This window comes from Aspergillus campestris (genome assembly GCF_002847485.1).
Source record: "Aspergillus campestris IBT 28561 chromosome Unknown P168scaffold_5, whole genome shotgun sequence".
Classification (NCBI taxonomy): domain Eukaryota; kingdom Fungi; phylum Ascomycota; class Eurotiomycetes; order Eurotiales; family Aspergillaceae; genus Aspergillus; species Aspergillus campestris.
In genome coordinates, this window is record NW_020194340.1 from 384,054 (window position 1) to 399,729 (window position 15,676).

The 15,676-nt window shown below is 51.5% G+C and overlaps 9 protein-coding genes across 9 annotated transcripts; 5 read left to right on the forward strand and 4 right to left on the reverse strand.

Moving 5' to 3' along the window:
- Window positions 1–132: 132 nt before the first annotated feature.
- P168DRAFT_267370 (putative ketohexokinase) lies at window positions 133–1,394 on the reverse strand (the record flags this gene model as incomplete). The annotated part of the gene is made up of 6 exons (XM_024835038.1): window positions 1,296–1,394; window positions 847–1,243; window positions 638–796; window positions 510–571; window positions 346–456; window positions 133–289 (listed from the first exon to the last, which is right to left on the reverse strand). The coding sequence occupies exons 1-6, from the start codon at window positions 1,382–1,384 to the stop codon at window positions 133–135; spliced, it is 975 nt and encodes a 324-aa protein (XP_024693324.1). The 5' UTR covers window positions 1,385–1,394.
- A 394-nt stretch (window positions 1,395–1,788) lies between these two features.
- P168DRAFT_317781 (uncharacterized protein) lies at window positions 1,789–2,559 on the reverse strand (the record flags this gene model as incomplete). The annotated part of the gene is made up of 3 exons (XM_024840137.1): window positions 1,789–1,937; window positions 2,015–2,211; window positions 2,279–2,559. 3 exons carry the CDS (start codon window positions 2,557–2,559, stop codon window positions 1,789–1,791), a joined length of 627 nt encoding a protein of 208 aa, XP_024693325.1.
- Window positions 2,560–3,874: 1,315 nt separating this feature from the next.
- Window positions 3,875–4,673, forward strand: P168DRAFT_317782 (uncharacterized protein; the record flags this gene model as incomplete). Its single annotated transcript, XM_024840138.1, has 2 exons — window positions 3,875–3,970; window positions 4,026–4,673. The coding sequence occupies 2 exons, from the start codon at window positions 3,875–3,877 to the stop codon at window positions 4,671–4,673; spliced, it is 744 nt and encodes a 247-aa protein (XP_024693326.1).
- A 611-nt stretch (window positions 4,674–5,284) lies between these two features.
- On the forward strand, window positions 5,285–6,002 carry P168DRAFT_317783 (uncharacterized protein; the record flags this gene model as incomplete). Its single annotated transcript, XM_024840139.1, has 3 exons — window positions 5,285–5,389; window positions 5,457–5,892; window positions 5,974–6,002. The coding sequence occupies 3 exons, from the start codon at window positions 5,285–5,287 to the stop codon at window positions 6,000–6,002; spliced, it is 570 nt and encodes a 189-aa protein (XP_024693327.1).
- A 727-nt stretch (window positions 6,003–6,729) lies between these two features.
- On the forward strand, window positions 6,730–7,739 carry P168DRAFT_281111 (uncharacterized protein; the record flags this gene model as incomplete). Its single annotated transcript, XM_024835908.1, has 4 exons — window positions 6,730–6,801; window positions 6,901–6,953; window positions 7,011–7,401; window positions 7,686–7,739. 4 exons carry the CDS (start codon window positions 6,730–6,732, stop codon window positions 7,737–7,739), a joined length of 570 nt encoding a protein of 189 aa, XP_024693328.1.
- Window positions 7,740–8,029: 290 nt separating this feature from the next.
- Window positions 8,030–10,442, reverse strand: abp2 (putative ARS binding protein Abp2; the record flags this gene model as incomplete). The annotated part of the gene is made up of 2 exons (XM_024835039.1): window positions 8,030–9,724; window positions 9,795–10,442. 2 exons carry the CDS (start codon window positions 10,440–10,442, stop codon window positions 8,051–8,053), a joined length of 2,322 nt encoding a protein of 773 aa, XP_024693329.1. The 3' UTR covers window positions 8,030–8,050.
- Window positions 10,443–11,564: 1,122 nt separating this feature from the next.
- Window positions 11,565–14,587, forward strand: P168DRAFT_296497 (uncharacterized protein; the record flags this gene model as incomplete). The annotated part of the gene is made up of 2 exons (XM_024838117.1): window positions 11,565–13,687; window positions 14,548–14,587. The coding sequence occupies 2 exons, from the start codon at window positions 11,565–11,567 to the stop codon at window positions 14,585–14,587; spliced, it is 2,163 nt and encodes a 720-aa protein (XP_024693330.1).
- A 314-nt stretch (window positions 14,588–14,901) lies between these two features.
- On the reverse strand, window positions 14,902–15,302 carry P168DRAFT_317788 (CVNH domain-containing protein; the record flags this gene model as incomplete). The annotated part of the gene is made up of 2 exons (XM_024840140.1): window positions 14,902–15,092; window positions 15,167–15,302. 2 exons carry the CDS (start codon window positions 15,300–15,302, stop codon window positions 14,902–14,904), a joined length of 327 nt encoding a protein of 108 aa, XP_024693331.1.
- P168DRAFT_138319 (uncharacterized protein) lies at window positions 15,245–15,644 on the forward strand. The gene has a single exon (XM_024832739.1). The coding sequence runs from the start codon at window positions 15,355–15,357 to the stop codon at window positions 15,559–15,561; it is 207 nt and encodes a 68-aa protein (XP_024693332.1). The 5' UTR covers window positions 15,245–15,354; the 3' UTR covers window positions 15,562–15,644.
- Window positions 15,645–15,676: the final 32 nt, after the last annotated feature.

A 15,676-nucleotide genomic window follows, 5' to 3' on the forward strand; every position in this document is an offset into this window, starting at 1 on the left:
ATTATTTTGTATGCCTCAGGCAGAAATATCATACATTGCTGGGTATATCTACTTGTCGTAATCATTGGAAAAATATATTCAATATACATCAAACACAGAGAAAACATAGCTGATCCAATCCCAAGCTACGTCTCAAAAAACTCGGTTCAGATTGGAGAAGCCCTCTTGGGCTACTTTCATTCCAGCCAGGCGATTGGCAAACTCAAGGCTTTCATGAAGAGAAAAGTCCTTGTTGCTAATGTGGGTATAGAGGATACCCCCGATGAATGTATCACCAGCACCGATGGTACTGACAGATATCAGATAAGTGTTTACACAATGCATATTAGAAGGGAAGAGACTTACTCGACAACCTGAAAACCAGGAGGAGTGTATGCGGAACCGTGGGAAGTCTGGCCAGCGCGTTTGTCTAAGCCCCAAGCTCCCTCTTGGCCCCATGTGCAATATAGCGATGATCTGGAGACAGTTAGCACATCTATTATTGCAAACAAAAACTCTCAATATCATACGCCTTGGCTGTCACAGCGGCTTGACCGTGGAGGCATTCATGAGCAGATTTGTATCCATTTCCCTACAGCCAGTCGAATTAGTGCATCAAGCTTTCCATAAACTAGTTTGCAATCTTGATAATGCTTACCAAAGCCCAGCTTTTAGAGTAAAATATAATGTCAGCCTCCGCTGCAAGCATCTCTAGCCCCGGTCGTTGGGGTTTCTCCACCTCCACGCTGACAACCACGTCAGGAAATTGCTGTCTCAAGTAGCGTATGCATTCCACAGTCACATCGGGAATCCGGCCCTAGCAGCTGATTAGTCTGTGCCGCGAATATACCAAAAACACAATCTTACTTCAAAATGAAAAAGCCGCGAGTAATGCCCAAGACGGTCAGCAATGCTGGTAAACTCGTCGATCTCCATCTCAGGGAGCTCGTTGTAATTTACGATGGTCCTGCTCCCGGACGCCTGGCTCTTGATGATATAGCTTGACGCAGGCTCGCTGAATTGCTCCCGGTAAATGCAGTGGCTCAGATCAACCCCTTGAGGTAACGAAGTCTGGACCTGCTGGACCCCCGCTGATGATTTGGCGGGGAGGACAGAAACGAGACCTAGTTGAAGGTCTGTTTTGAAGGGACAGTGCTGGATCAGTTGTTGCAGGACCTCGATGCTGTTGGGGCAGTTGCCTCCCCGGCGATGGGTTATACTGCTTGCGCGCAGCTTTTCATCCTCTCCGGGATAGTGGGGTGCTCTGGTGATTGTTTGTGAGAGTGTTGATATGACGTTATGGGCGGGAAACCTACGTGAGGATGGTGTCAATGTAGCATGCCCCGACGCCTATCAAGGCCGGCCTTTCTAATCGTTCGAGAGCTTCTCTCTTCCCAGTATCCATGCTGTATCAGTTGACTTGGGCGATGATTGTTTCAGCTGTGTTTCCTTCAGGATGGAGGAGGGGTAAACGCGCATTCTTGGAGTTGATACGGTATTTGATTAGTCATTAGGGTATATGCTCCCTCTGTCGATATATAAAGAAACAAGACACAACTAAACACATCCAAAATGTCATTGATCGCACTCCACTAGCCCATACACTAGAACTGCTGTTGCAACATGACCGAGAAAGCAGGTCAAACACAATTATATACACACGCCAACCCCATCTACTGAAAATACTGATGAGAAGGGTGGTGGCTCAGCTCGACCGCGTACTGTGGACTCTCCACATAGTGAACGTTCGTTGAGATGGAAGCCCGCGGAGGTCGATTAGGAGCCCCGTGGTTCCAATTTCTCTGCACATTATTCCGTTGCCGCCCTTGCGGCGGCTGGGTTGGACCCCTGACTTGTGCATTTTGCGTAAACCGAGAAGGCCCCGTTGGGGTAATGGGCGGTTGTCGTGCTGTCCGATTTGGTCGGCCAAGGGGGTTCCGGTTTGGGTTTGGGTTTTGCTGTCGATCTGAATTGCCAACGGCTGGTTAGTACCTTGCGGTACCGAGGGATTGATTGGACTGGACAAGGAACTCACAGGGCAACGGCGTATCCGCCTGTGGGGATGCTGTCTCGCCAACGATAACGACATCATCCTCAAATTCATCGTCATCTAACTGGTCGTCGTCTTCGTCACTTTCAATCTTGGGGCTCATATTGCCCATCTCTGCGGCTACCTCCTGGCGTTCTTCGCGGTACTCTTCTGCCATCTCACACAGGTATATGAAGCGTCGTCTGCAAAGTCAGTGGTTACTGATGGGCGGGACGACGTGCGGCGGGCACAAACCCCGGAGAAACATACCTTAGCATATCCACGGAATATTCCTCCCCTCCCAGAATCTCCGAAAGCTCTTTGAAGTTGGGAACCTTCATGTTGGTCTGGGCAAATATAGCCAGAAGCACCTGGCGGTCCCGTCGGTGGTTCCAACGCTTCCATGTCATGGGTGTGCGAGGGCGTTTGGCGACGCTCGACGGCTCCAGTTGCTCCCTCTGTGTGTTCGGCGCCCTTGGTGTATTTGGAACCCTCGGTGTATTTGGAATCCTCGGTGTACTCGGCTTTGGAGCACGTCGATTTCTAGACATCGCGGTAGATAGGTTCGAAAGCCCTATATACACTGGATATAAAAACGAGCGACTGGAAGAAATGTGGAGGAGGAAAGAACCTACTCTAGAATGCCCACAATTTATACGACTGAGAAGCGGCATTATTCTCAGACGCGTAGAGGCGCGCGCGCGTCGAAACGCCTAAGCAGTGGGGATGAGCAGAGGAGCTGCGAGCTATCTAGGCTAGCTCTCGTGGTATAGGACATGTAGCATCCATTGGACGATTAGGGCATATTGCAAGGAAGGAAGGGCTAGTATGCTGACCGGAAATACACGGGTCCAGGAGGACTGGTCAGTTGACGGTGCGGCTTTGTATCAAAGACAAATTTACTGTTGATCTCCACGGAGTGAATGCGATTTTTTGGGTATTGTGTGAAACGGGGGTAGAGAGTGTGTGTTTGAGCTATCACATTGGCCCACATGGCTGCATGAAGCCAAGCGGATAAAAGCCCTCCATTTGCATTGGTCGAAAATGTTTTCTCCAGATGTACGGTACAAAGGATGCTAATGACAAAAAAAATCCGATGCGTTTCTTCTCATTTGTGGTGTGGAGGTCATTCAGTCAGGTTGGTTGTTAGAAGAAAGGACTGTAACTATGTCAGTTGAGTGGAGAGAACACTCTTCTGTCGACCTGACAAACAACATGATCTATTCAGTATAATACCCACAGGTTGGCAAAGAAAAAAGAACAGTTGTAAATAAAAGAGAAATTCCGATACATAAATGTAATTCTGCAGGTGGCAACAGTGGTTCCCAGGGGTCATGTCATTTCCTTTTGTCTTTGAGGACGGATATAGGGCTGGAAGAACCATGTGACACCGGACTGTTGGCAATGGAATGCAGGCACCCGTGCTTGCAAATAATTTCTAGAGGCATGTTTTGGAAGACAAAAAATCGCTATATCTGAGTTGCTGGTTCTCTTGCATTGCCATGCTTTGTCTTCTACGGCTGAGTACAACCTGATGCAAGACATGCGAACAACCACCTGAACAGAGATCAATCCCATTGAGGCTGTCCAGACTGATCTGCAAAAGAATAGCCTCAAACTGGTATCTGTTTTGTCTACTTTGTGTCAATGGATCTGCTTTCAGTACGTGGTGTTGCCACTAACCAGTGCACCTCCAGATAGTAGCTGGGCCAGAATATATATTAGGGCGGAAGTGCACCAGAGTGCATGTTTCTCCATCAACCTCAACCATCTACACTCCCACACACCAGAACTTCAAAAACTGTGCTCACTTTCTTCTTAATCTATCTTCTACTAGTTTGACTGTCTATTAGACCACTACCAACCATGTCCACAAATCCCCGCCGCGGCAAAGCAATGCCAACCGATGGCCCAACGCCTAAATTCCTTTATACGATCATCAAGCAGCTGGACCTGCGATCAGTAAGTACTAATTTCTGCAGTCTTTTGGAAGAAATTGGCTACTAATCGCGCACAGATTGACTGGAGCCTAGTTGCCTCCCAGCTAGAGATTTCCAACGGCCACGCAGCCCGTATGCGCTATGCTCGCTTCAAGCAGCAGATGGAAGGCACTGTACCTGGATCACGAGCAGCTCGCGCAAAGAAGTCCCCCAGCAAGTCCAAAAAGGGATATTCCAGCAAGGAAGACATGATGCGAGAATCGACCCCTGCTCAGCAAGAGCAGTCCCAACCTCAGCAGACTGTCAAACAAGAGCCGCTGATGTGCCGGTACGAGCCGAATCCTTTCGTCAAGAACGAGCCGTATGCGCAGCGGACTTTGAATATGGCCAAAATTCCCCATGTGTCTTCACACATGATGGCGCATCCGTCGGGACAGATGCTGGCGGCGCCATATCCCCATGGCACCGTTGCTCCCGTGGACCTGGCTATGTATCCCATGACCCCGAACTTTGGGTCTCCGGCTCCTTCGAAGCTTGAGAGACCCTCAGACCAGCTTTATGACTGGCCCCCGGTTAAGCTGGAGCAAGAAGTGAAGAGTGAAGTACACGGGGTGCCCGTCAAGCAGGAGCCGAAGCAGGAGCCGCCGCAGGATGACGATGAGGTACAATTCCAGGGTATGAGCGTAGTCGGAGGGACTGAGGCCATAGACGGCCGCCTGAAGTAGGTGTTTTTGCATTTCTTGTCTTTCCGGGATACGGCGTTGGGAGTATTCTTAGATTGGCGTCTATGATACTTGTTAGGCTTGATACAACAAGATACACAATGAATAGGATGGGACTTGCTTTATATTAGATGAAACCATACCCCAAAATGTTACCACTAGTATCCCATTCCCACTTGGAGGTGACTCTTTGCATGTATCTCGGCGTCCACCCTGGGATCTGTGTTGTTGACGCTCACCTAATCGCTATATGATCGTTTGCCTCAGAGATCGCCATGACGATTCCCACACTCACTTCGCGTCACGACGTCGTTTCACAGCAACAGATGATCATTCACAACTTGACGATGTAATCAAGATGGTGAGTCAGTGATCTTGCCATAACTTCTCCCACTTTTCTTGCGAGTTTTTGTTGTTGTTTTCTCTTCTCTTCATCCTCTCTCCCACCCTTCTCTCCACCACCTTCCATCAATATCTCACCAACCACTTACCTTGACATTAAAACACCTTCAGAAACATCTTTACCCATCTCTGGTAAGTCTATCAATCTATTTAAATATTATAAATCACAAAATTCCCCCACCCACTAACACCGACGGGCTAGTACCTGAAAGATGGCTCCCAAATCCAAGTCCGACACTAACGTCGACGGCGAGGTGACCCCTCAGGATGCCAAGTTCATCGTCGAATGTCTCAAGAGCATCGGCGACGACAAGATGGTAAGCGCGTCGTCTTTCATTCTAAACCTCACCTAAAAAGTTGACTCCCCACTTACAAAAACCCCAGGTGAACCTGGTCAAAGTCGCCGACGCCCTTGGGTACACCAACGTGGCATCGGTTGGAAACCGGTTCCGTGCCGTTAGAAAGCGCTACGGCTTCGAGCAACTCGAGGCCAAGAGCACTGGTATGAGCATCACCCCTAAGGGTAAAGCCAAGTTGGATGCTCTGGCCGGTACTCCCACCAAAGTGAAGCCCCAGGCTAAGGGCGTCATGGATGATTCGTCGTCCGATGACGACAGCTTTGTGACTGCCAAAGAGTACCAGTCTGGTAGCGACAATGAGGGCGAGACCAAAGCTTCTGCGTCGTCTGCTGGCCCTAAGAAGGCGATGGGTGGTCGTGGCAAGGATGTTGAGATGCGCGATAATGCCCAGGAGGCGCTTGCTCTCGCTGAGGATGCGGGTGCCTTTGTGAAGGTCGAGGAGTCGGCCGTTGAGGACGAAGGTGGGAGAGCCAAGTCTTGTTTAACCTTCTTCGTGATGTAGATGGTGGGACAGAGCAGTTGGCTGACTGTTTCTCCTTCAGTGGTCATCAAGTTTGAAGGTGCGGCCTAAGGGAGGTTGGGCTATGATGCCAGATAAGTTGGATTGTCTTCTTGTCTCTTGTGAGTCTTCTTTCTTTACTAGGTTTGTCTGGATGATGCTGATACAGGCCTAGTTGCATCTGCCCGACTGAGGTCGTGTTGCTTCTGGAGCTCGTTTGCCTTGAATGGATCTGGATTTGCAGATATCGGCTTGGACTTTTCTTCGTTCTTTCTTCTCGGTTGCGAACCAGTCCCTCGCTGGACAGGATTGCTGGACTAGGAGGAAAGAAAGGTTGTTGTCCGACAGGAATGATATCATGTTTCTAAATCAACTCAGTTAATCAAGAAAATTGTTTTCAACTTATTCGTGCTGTAGTAGACTAATCTAACTGGGTCTTGTATACTATTTCTTCTATTGAACTAGAGAAAAGGTGAGAGAAACAAGTGAGGTGGAAGTCAACCACCAACCCTTCACACTCCCTGACAACCAAGAGTCACTGACCCATTCACTACTCCATCTCCCCAACCACTTCTCGTTTGCCTCTTCTCACTCTACAGCCCATATACTCCAACTTGATATCTTCTCTCACAAGGGCTCCACGTAAACCAACTTACCATCCTACGCATCCTCGACGACGAGACCTCTAGCAAGATCTCCAACCTCTCTCCATCAACTATACCCTCACACCCTCAACTCTCACTATCCAAACTATCCCATTCTTAAGCCTACAAGCACAAAGGAAATACAAGCCAAAACAATGTCTCGAATCAGCGAACATGACGCGACCAAGTTCCTCCTGAGCTGCGTCCGCCACTCCAACAACGGAAAGGTCAGTGGAAATGAAGTCTTCACCGTTAACCAGAAGATCATCTCCTTCCATCTATAGGGAACAAAGAAGAATTGAAACTAACGAGAAACAAACCCACAGATCAACTTCGAAGAAGTCGCCACCGAATGCGGAATCACCTCCAAGGGAGCAGCGTAAGTCATGACGAATTTACTCGACAAAAAAACCAGCATACTAACAGGGATAAACAGAGCCAAACGCTACGAGCGCCTCGTCAAAGCCCACAGCTCCACCACCAAGGCCGCCCCATCCACCAACGACGAAAACGCCAACGCCAACGCCAACACTGGAGCGGCGGAGACCCCCAAGAAGGGGCGTTCTCCCGCGAAACGTAAGACTGCGACTGCGTCCGCCAAAAGAGCGGCTAAGAAAGCGAAGGGGAATTCGGGTGGTGCTGCCGAGGCCGAAAATGAAGAAGTGGTATCTAACAATTTGTCGAAGAGTGAGATGAAGAAGCTGGATGACGAGCTGGATGCTGCGAATGTTAGTGAGGATGACTACGCTGCTAGTGAGAAGACGGTGTCTGGTGAGATCTCTGAGGGTGAGATGAAGAAGTTGGATGAGGAGCTCGATGCTGCGGAGGTTCGTGATGAGATTTCTTCCCTTCTCTTTGAACAAAAGAAGAAACAAAACAAAGGGGAAAATAACAATGCTAATGCGGAGTCGGGAAGTCGTCTAGGTCTAAGGAAAGACAGATGGGTGTCTGTGTCTTTACAGAACAGAGATTTACCTGGGTGGCTATCTTGGGGGAACTTTCGAAGTGGATGATGATTGAAAACGTCGCGACTGCGCTGGGGCGAATCTGGGATTGTGCTATCTTTTGATATTCATGGGTTGGCCATTAGGGGCGTTTACGATGGCAATAGGGCTCCAACTTGTGTTTAGGAAGGGCGTCTAGGCTGGAGAATACTGGAAAGTGATAGCATCCAATACATGGCATTATTGATATTTCAATTCCATATGTCGTCTATCGTATATAACCTGATAGATGAACTAGCATGGGTATCGCTCAAGGGGTATCCGTGATCCAAATCAGACTTGGCGTGGACAAGAAAACAGCATCAAAGACTCGCGCTCCACATGATTGAAGTGACATGGGTGATTGCAAGTGGTATAGAAACATATAATGAAGAAAGAAAATAAGAAATCGAAAGGAAACACAGGCTGCTTCCACAGCTAGGCTGGATGTTTCTCAAACGACGACAATGTCGAACAAACATGAAAGACTCCCCTAGACGTCCGCCATGACGGACTCGAGGATTTTGCGTTTATAATTAGATAGAGATCGCTCTTTTTTCTGCATTTGAGCTCGGAGCTTCATGTACCGTTGCTTCCATGTTGCCTCCGACGTGGTGGGGTCGTCTCCGTCGATCTCAAATTCCGCGTCTGCTATCCCATCTAAGTCGGCCATGGTACTTTCTAGTTCGTCGGACGTTTTGGAAATCGGCGCAGGCTTGTCTACGCCACTATTCCCAAGGCTAAGACCGCCGTAGGTGACCTTGGTCGAGAAGCGGTATCCATGTTTGTATTCGTGAGAAATGGTATATATGGGAGGTGTTGGCGGGGTGGTGCTATGAAAAGCAGGTGAAGCGTCGACCCGGACTAGCATTGTGCTTTCTGTGACGCCGGGGTACCCGAAGTGTGGTCCTAGTCCGAGGTGGAGAGCGGACATGAGGACAGGCAAGCCCGACTGGAGTTGTGAATACGACGAAGTCATATTAGCCACTACCAATGCAGCCAAGCCTTGCGACTCCTCCACGCTGAGCGGGGTGGTTCGACCGATGAGTCGCCCGCGGAGCAGTTCGCCTGATAGCACGCGTACGACATCGTCAGATGTGATATCTGCAGTGGACTGGCTGCTGTTTCGGGGGGGATTCGACGCGATATGCGTGTTGGGGGCGGGTGCATCGTTCAGAACCGATGGACCGTTCCGTGGTTGGCCCTCGACTTTGAAGCCGGTGGGTGCCTTGTTGACTCCATTTACCATGAGAGTCGGCGGCGTTGCTAGGCGTACCGGAGCCCCTGAATGTTGAGGCACTTGCAGCTGCAGTTTGCTTGGTCGCCCGCCTCCGGGGAGTGGTGTGGGTGATTGTTGGTATTGGGCATTCGAGAAGCGATTGGGGTGGTCCTGTTCAAGGACGATCGCCGGAGCGGGGTGCACTTTCGATCCGTGCAGATGAGACGGTTCAGAGCGAATGATCGGGTTGACGGGAAACGAAGAGAAAGGCCCCGAGGACGTTCCCCGATTAGGGGGCCGGCCTCGAGTCTTCCCCGTGGATGACCCGACGGTCGTTGGCCAAGCAGAAGACACGGCAGGGCCATGGCGCCGCTTGGACCGAGTCTTCTCGCCAGTTGACGGTGTAACAGCAGATCGCGGTTCCGCCGAATGAATAAAAATGTCGGGGTGGTGACCACGAGGCAGGATCGCTGACTGCGGATAGCCCGCAGGAGACGGATCTCGCTCCAAGGGCCTCCATCGCAGCTCCTGGCCCGGCTGAGTGGCCGGCGTATCTGACGGTCCGTCGGCGGGAAATGAGGATGCAGCGGTCATCCACGGGTCGTGTGATTCCATTTCATCGGGGAAAGCGCTAAACGGAATCGCACTCTGGGGGAATGAAGCGGAGTGGGCCGGGAACGAGGTCTGCAAGACCCCTGCGGAGGTATCCAGCTGTGGTCGTTTGACGATCCGCTCCCCACTGATCTCCCGCTCTTCCGCTCGTTTTCGGCCGCGTTTTGGTTTCCACTGGGGCACTAACGCCCGCAGCGCAAGATCTTCCTCCAACGGGACCCCGTCACGACTGTCGCTCACCATCGCATTGTTTGCCGGAAGCTGTGTGTAGTACGGGTGTGGGTGACCTAGGCAATATTCGAAGAACGCATCGACATGCATCGCGCGCATCCACCTCTACTGTTGGTCAGGACGGTTCTCTTTCTCCTTTTCTTCATGGTAGTTGAGATGGGGTGGCCATACGAACCTTGAGCCGAACCGCGTACTGCTGAACCTTTTGCGTGCTTTGCTTCTTCTCCATGTCCGGGGGCTCGACCCCCAGCTCGATCGCTAGCGCAATCCACGTCTTCAGTTCCTTACTATCGAGTCTTTTGATCAGCTCCCAGAGAGCAAAGATGCTAAAGCTCTTGCCGTCGCTGCGGGGCGGGCAGCGGAATGTCTTCCGGAGTTCTGTCGTATCCACCGATGTGGGGACATTCGGATTGCAGTAGAAGACAAACGCGACGTATGCATCATCGATGGTTTCGTCTGTGATATCGCGCGCTGGCAGAGACCGAGGTTCTGCGTGATCCATCGAGTCCCTCATGGGCCTCGGACGGGCCGAATCGAAGACCGGAGGTGACATGGACGGCCCCGGACGAGTCGCTGGCGGCGCGGCAATGATTGATCGCGGAACCGTGGGCGAAGCTTGCAGACTGCGAGGAGTGGGTTTTCGATGGAGTGGAGGGGACCTGGAGGCGGCGACGCGACTGTGAGCACTGCCCAGCGACGAAGCGCTCTGTAGGCCGGGCTCGAGCGCCGGAGGATATCTTGCATATTGCTGAACGACCACCGGCGTGCCTCCTAGTTCGTTGCGATCCGGTTGGGTCATCACCGCGGGAAAGGATCCTTCCATGGCGTGCCGTCTAAATCCGTAGACGCAACAGAGACCTCGAAACGACGCAATGCTCGATAAAACAACGGCCGATGTAGGGTATCACAAAATCTCGGCGGAAGAAAAAAATATCAAGAATATCGTGCGCATGGGAAAAAGACCTATTAATAGAACGGTCGCGACAAAAAGGCAGGCGACTGGATCAGGGACCAGCCCAATCGCATTGACGGAGGGAACAGAGCGGCTTGGATCGAAGTATACTATACCACGGACAGGCATACTAGAAATCGACAGGATCAATCCACAACAACGGCGACAGGATTGATGAGAAGGACGCCATCATCATCGACTCAAAAGTCGGACAGACGAGAGCAATGAGGGGGGGGGGAAAGAGAAAAGCGAAGAGGCTGGAAGAAAAGCAGACGGCGCGTTTATGCTCATTGCTCTAGTGAGCCTTAGTAGAGCTGACTGTTTCATTTATTATGACCAACCGGGGTCTAGCGTGTGAACGGGGGACTGTCGGGCGGGGGATCGAATGCCTGATTGCCTGAATGGGGCAGCCGGGCGCTAACGGAGTGACAGGCACAGTCGAGCATTGCAGGAGATGAGGAGAGGGGGAGTCTATTGGTGGGGGTCAGGGGTGTGTACGGAGTATGGAGTACGGAGTAGTAGGAATGAATATAGTATACCTACCTAGTAGAATGAGTCTAGGAATAGGTATGAATATACTGCTATCGATGTCTGATATATCTAAGGCACCAATGCCAAGGTTCAGGCATGCTATTCTTATCGATTGAGTGCCTGAGGTTCCCCTCTCCCTTCCGTCTTCCCTGACCTCATCGTCATCATCCGGACTTCATCGTGACTGACTAACCGAGTTGACGGACTACTAGGGGATTATTAACTTCACACACACCTCGGACTTTTCTTTTACTGTTCCCTGTTGACGGGTTCTGACTTCCCAATATATGCTGCCAACACCCGAATCTCTTCGTGGAATGATGGTCCCCTTCCCTCCCTCTCACTTTCCATTCAACGTCTGCGTTTAGCGCCATCGGTGATCGCAAATGACGTGCTGCATGTTGGGTGCCTATTACCATCTCCCGATCATAGGGCTACCCCTTCCAAGTCCCGTCACCGGCCATGGCGTCCTCTGCGCGTCGCCCCGTCCGCTCGAGTCGCACCCAAGTCCAAACCTACAACGAAGAGAGCAGTTCGGATGATCGTCGGAATGAAGATACGGAGTCGGAGATCGAGGAAGCGAGGCGGGCATCGCTGTCGCTGCGCCCGCGCGACACCCGTCGAACGCGTGTGTCGTATCGCGAAGAGACCACCGATGACGAGGACGACCTGCAAGAAGAACCGTCAAGTGATCACGAAGCAACACGACCAGCCGATGCTCCTACTCAGTTGACCGACCCGTCTTCACAACAACGGGGCAGTAGCCGTACTCCCCGCCGGTCACGCACCCGAACGGTGAAGACCCGCTCCCAAGCCAAGAAATCAACGAAACCTTCGCGACGGAGCCGATCCGGGGTGGGAAAGCCGCGCAATAAACGGAGGAAGGTGGACGATGAACCGATATTTGTCGGGTCCGGGGTCATCCCACCGTGGCAGACCCTTCCGTACCAAGTGCTGTTTGACATTTTCATCTTCGCTTCTCGTCCACTGGTAGATGAGAAAACTATCGTTCGAATGCCCTCGGTGCAATGGCTGGTCAATGTCGCGACGCTGTGTCGTGCGTTCCATGAGCCAGCGCTTGCAGCGCTGTATCATAGCCCGCCCTTGATCCCGGCGGCGAAGGCACATGGCCTGCTCAGTGTTCTGTCCCAACCGCAAGATCACCTGTCGACAAACTATGTCAACAAGGTCCGCGAGTTGCACGTGGACGTGGAGACGCTCTTGCTTTACAAAAGCGGTCCGACCCTTGGATACTTCGAGCTGTCTAGACTGATCGAATGTACCCCTCAGGTCAAAACACTGCGTTTATACCACAATGATGATTACGTTGTCGGTCTCCCTCCATGGCAAATCCAACGATCCAAGTGGACCTATCCAGACAGTCTCTTTTCCGCGATCGCCGCGCGCTCAATTCGACTGCGCAGCTGGGATTGGAACAGCCGGTTCATGGAAACCACGCGGTTACTCCCTATCATCCTAGGAAAACACCTCGAACCGGCCTTCCGGGGTTTGCGGGAGCTCCGATTGTTACATGTGGCGTCGGAGTATTCCGATGGCGATGATGTGGAATCCTTGTCCAATGAAAGGGAGATCGTTCTTGCAACCGCGCTAAAAGAACTTTCCGAGCTACAAACCCTACAGTTTATCGAATGTTCGATCGTCAACGAACATCTGCTGCTAAACCTACCGCTATCGCTTAGATCTCTGACCATCAACAACTGCGACGATGTAACCACGGCAAATTTCAGCGCCTTTCTCTCCTCCCATGGCCAATCCCTCCGCGAGTTGATACTGTGCCACAACCGTCACTTGAGCCTATCGTTTATTGTAGGCTTGGCTCAGGCGTGCGGACAGCTCGAAATATTCAAGATGGACATCTCGATGTATGATTGGTCGAGTTATCATGATGTCGAACCGCACTTCGCACAACTTCTCGGCCCCACCGAGGTTCCGACTTGGCCATCGACCTTGAAAGAAGTCGAGCTGATCCAGCTGCGCAAGTGGGATGACGCCACAGCGGAAGTGTTCTTTACGTCGCTCATTAACAGCGCGTCCGATCTGAGGTGTCTCCGGCGCTTAGTGATCAGCGCAATTCTGAAGATCGGCTGGCGCGATCGGGCATCGTTCCGCGAAAAGTGGATTGGAAGATTGGAGAAGGTTTTCCTGCGGCACAGCCCGCCTCCCGATCCGACCCTTCGTACCATCCCGCGCCCCCCGTCACACCCGGACCGGACCACTCCACCCGCCAACGGTGCCCCGGTTGATGATGGGCTGACACAGTCGGATGCGCAACATAGCGGGCCCTCGACGCCATCTAAACGCAAGAGCGCTCGACTTGCCCAACGCAAATTCTCCGAGGCCGAGGAAAGTGAATTTAGCCCCGTGCGTCAGACCGGGAACCACGGGGATGATGACTCGGCGTCCCTCACCGTGCAGGGCATGTGTGAGGTAGTCATGGTGCGTATCGATAACCAGCGACCCACTGAAACGCAGTTCAACGAACAGGATTTCCTAGATGAGGAATTGAGCGGCGACGAGGACTGGAATGGCGATGACTTGGACATGTCGGCTGGCGGACATGCCTGGTAGGTTCGTCACTTCTGGTATTTGACTCATTGCATGGATGGTATGGTCAAAGCCCTCGTGTGTCTGTTTCAGAAATGCGTCCTTCACCCTCGAATTTCCCCTCTACGTTCTCTCCTCATGGGCAATTAATCCACCTACTTGATCCGGGCCCCTGTGCCCATCAGACACATTAAAATTGGGTTCGAATAATTCGGGAGTTGGGGTTCTACAGCATAAAGGACGGTCTCAACGGAGTGTGGGAACGGTCTGGGCTTTATCCTATTTGACTTTTTTACTTTAATTGAGTTCCCCCCGCTTTGCTTGTCGTTTACTCTAGTTTTATGGATGTACGAATGGAATAATGACTTAACTACCACTCGCCTAACACAGCGACAACTCCACCTATCCATGATGCACGTAACTATCGTTATCTAGGGTGTCGAATTGAATAAACTGAAACCCCGACCACTCGACAATAAACCCAATCAAGACTCATAGACAAGCTTCCCATCCCGGTTACCGATACGCTGCGCGAGGTAAATCTTCGCGGGGACGAATTCGTCCTCGGTGTTCCTCAGATGAGCGCACAGAACAGGCACGGCACCATTCTGCCATTCGAGATAGACGTCCTCGGCGGACTCGGAGAAGTCCATTTCTCCCCAGACGAAACGGCCTATTGTCGGGTCACAAACGGTCAAAGAAGACTGCAATGTATTGTAGGTAGGGAGTCACGAGCCATGGTAGAGGAGATTATTAGACATACCTTCGTTATTTCCAATGTACTGATCAAGGTCCAGGACCGATTCTGAATACCCACCACCATCACGTCTCAAGATGGCGATGAGGAGATGACTGTCGATCAGCTGGACGTCTGCGGCAGTCTGATGGAAGTCGCCCATTTTGAGTGGTTTCGTGTATAGAATGACTTTGTCTTTGCTTTGTCTGGATCTGCTTTTGTGGGTGAGAAGAAGAATCAAGGGGAGTAGAAAGAGGGACGGGAAGGAAAGTAGAAGGAGGGGAGAGATGGGAGGGAGAAAGAGAGAGCCTGAGGCGTTATAGTCCCCCTCTTCTGACCATATAACAAGGAGGTCAAGTCCGTCAAGTAGATGAATCGAGTTATCCTATTTTTTCCTCTCTTAGTAGAGTAACATAGCTCAATTACTATAAGTATCTAGTTCCCCCTACTACCAGGTGATTGCGTGTACATGCATTCAAGAACTCAACAAGTAATCGATCAAGGATCAAAGACAAACTCCCCATCCCGGTTGTCAATCCGCTCCCCAAGGTTAAGGTCCGCGTCGACGAGCTCGCCGTCGGAGGTCGGCAGTCGAGCGCGCAGAACAGGCACGTCGGCACCGCCCTCGATATCGAAATGGACGTTCTCGGCGGAATCGGAGAAGTTCACGCCGTCCCATACGAATCGGCCTATTGTAGGATCGCAAGTAGTTAGAGGGGAGGAAGATTGATCGTGATGCATGGTAGGGGAGAATGGAGCTTACCCTCGTCGTTTCCAATGTACTGATCAAGGTCGATGATCGACTCCTGAGTCTCACCGTCTCCGCATTCGAGGCTGGCGACGAGGAGATGGCCGTCTTCGATGCGGATATCCGTGGCGGTGAGGTGAAAGGCGCCCATTGTGAGTGAATGATGGCGTGTAAATGAATTTGTCTTTGAATTGTTGTTGCGAATGGGAGAAAGAATGGTAGTAGAAAGAGGGGGCTTTATATATGTTTCCCTCCTCTATGTATGCATGCATGCCCCTCCATCAATATCACAAGCTGTCAATAGTGGAGTCCCCTCAAACCCAGCCAACCAACCAACCAACCCCACTTCATCCTGCTATTGCGAGGATACCCAAAACCAAGCTAGCTCCAAACATCAGCCACGCGCGTAAACACACTTGTCCGCCAGCTATTAGCCAGTTCCAATAGCCTCGTGGAACAGTCCGGGAGGGCAAAGCGGGGGGTGGGGAGAAGTTGATTGAAAACCGCCCCATCGCTGGAACGGCG

Coding starts and splice junctions, on each gene's coding strand:
- P168DRAFT_138319 (XM_024832739.1), top strand. CDS start 15,355: ATGGGAGAAAGAATGGTAGTAGAAAGAGGGGGCTTTATATATGTTTCC.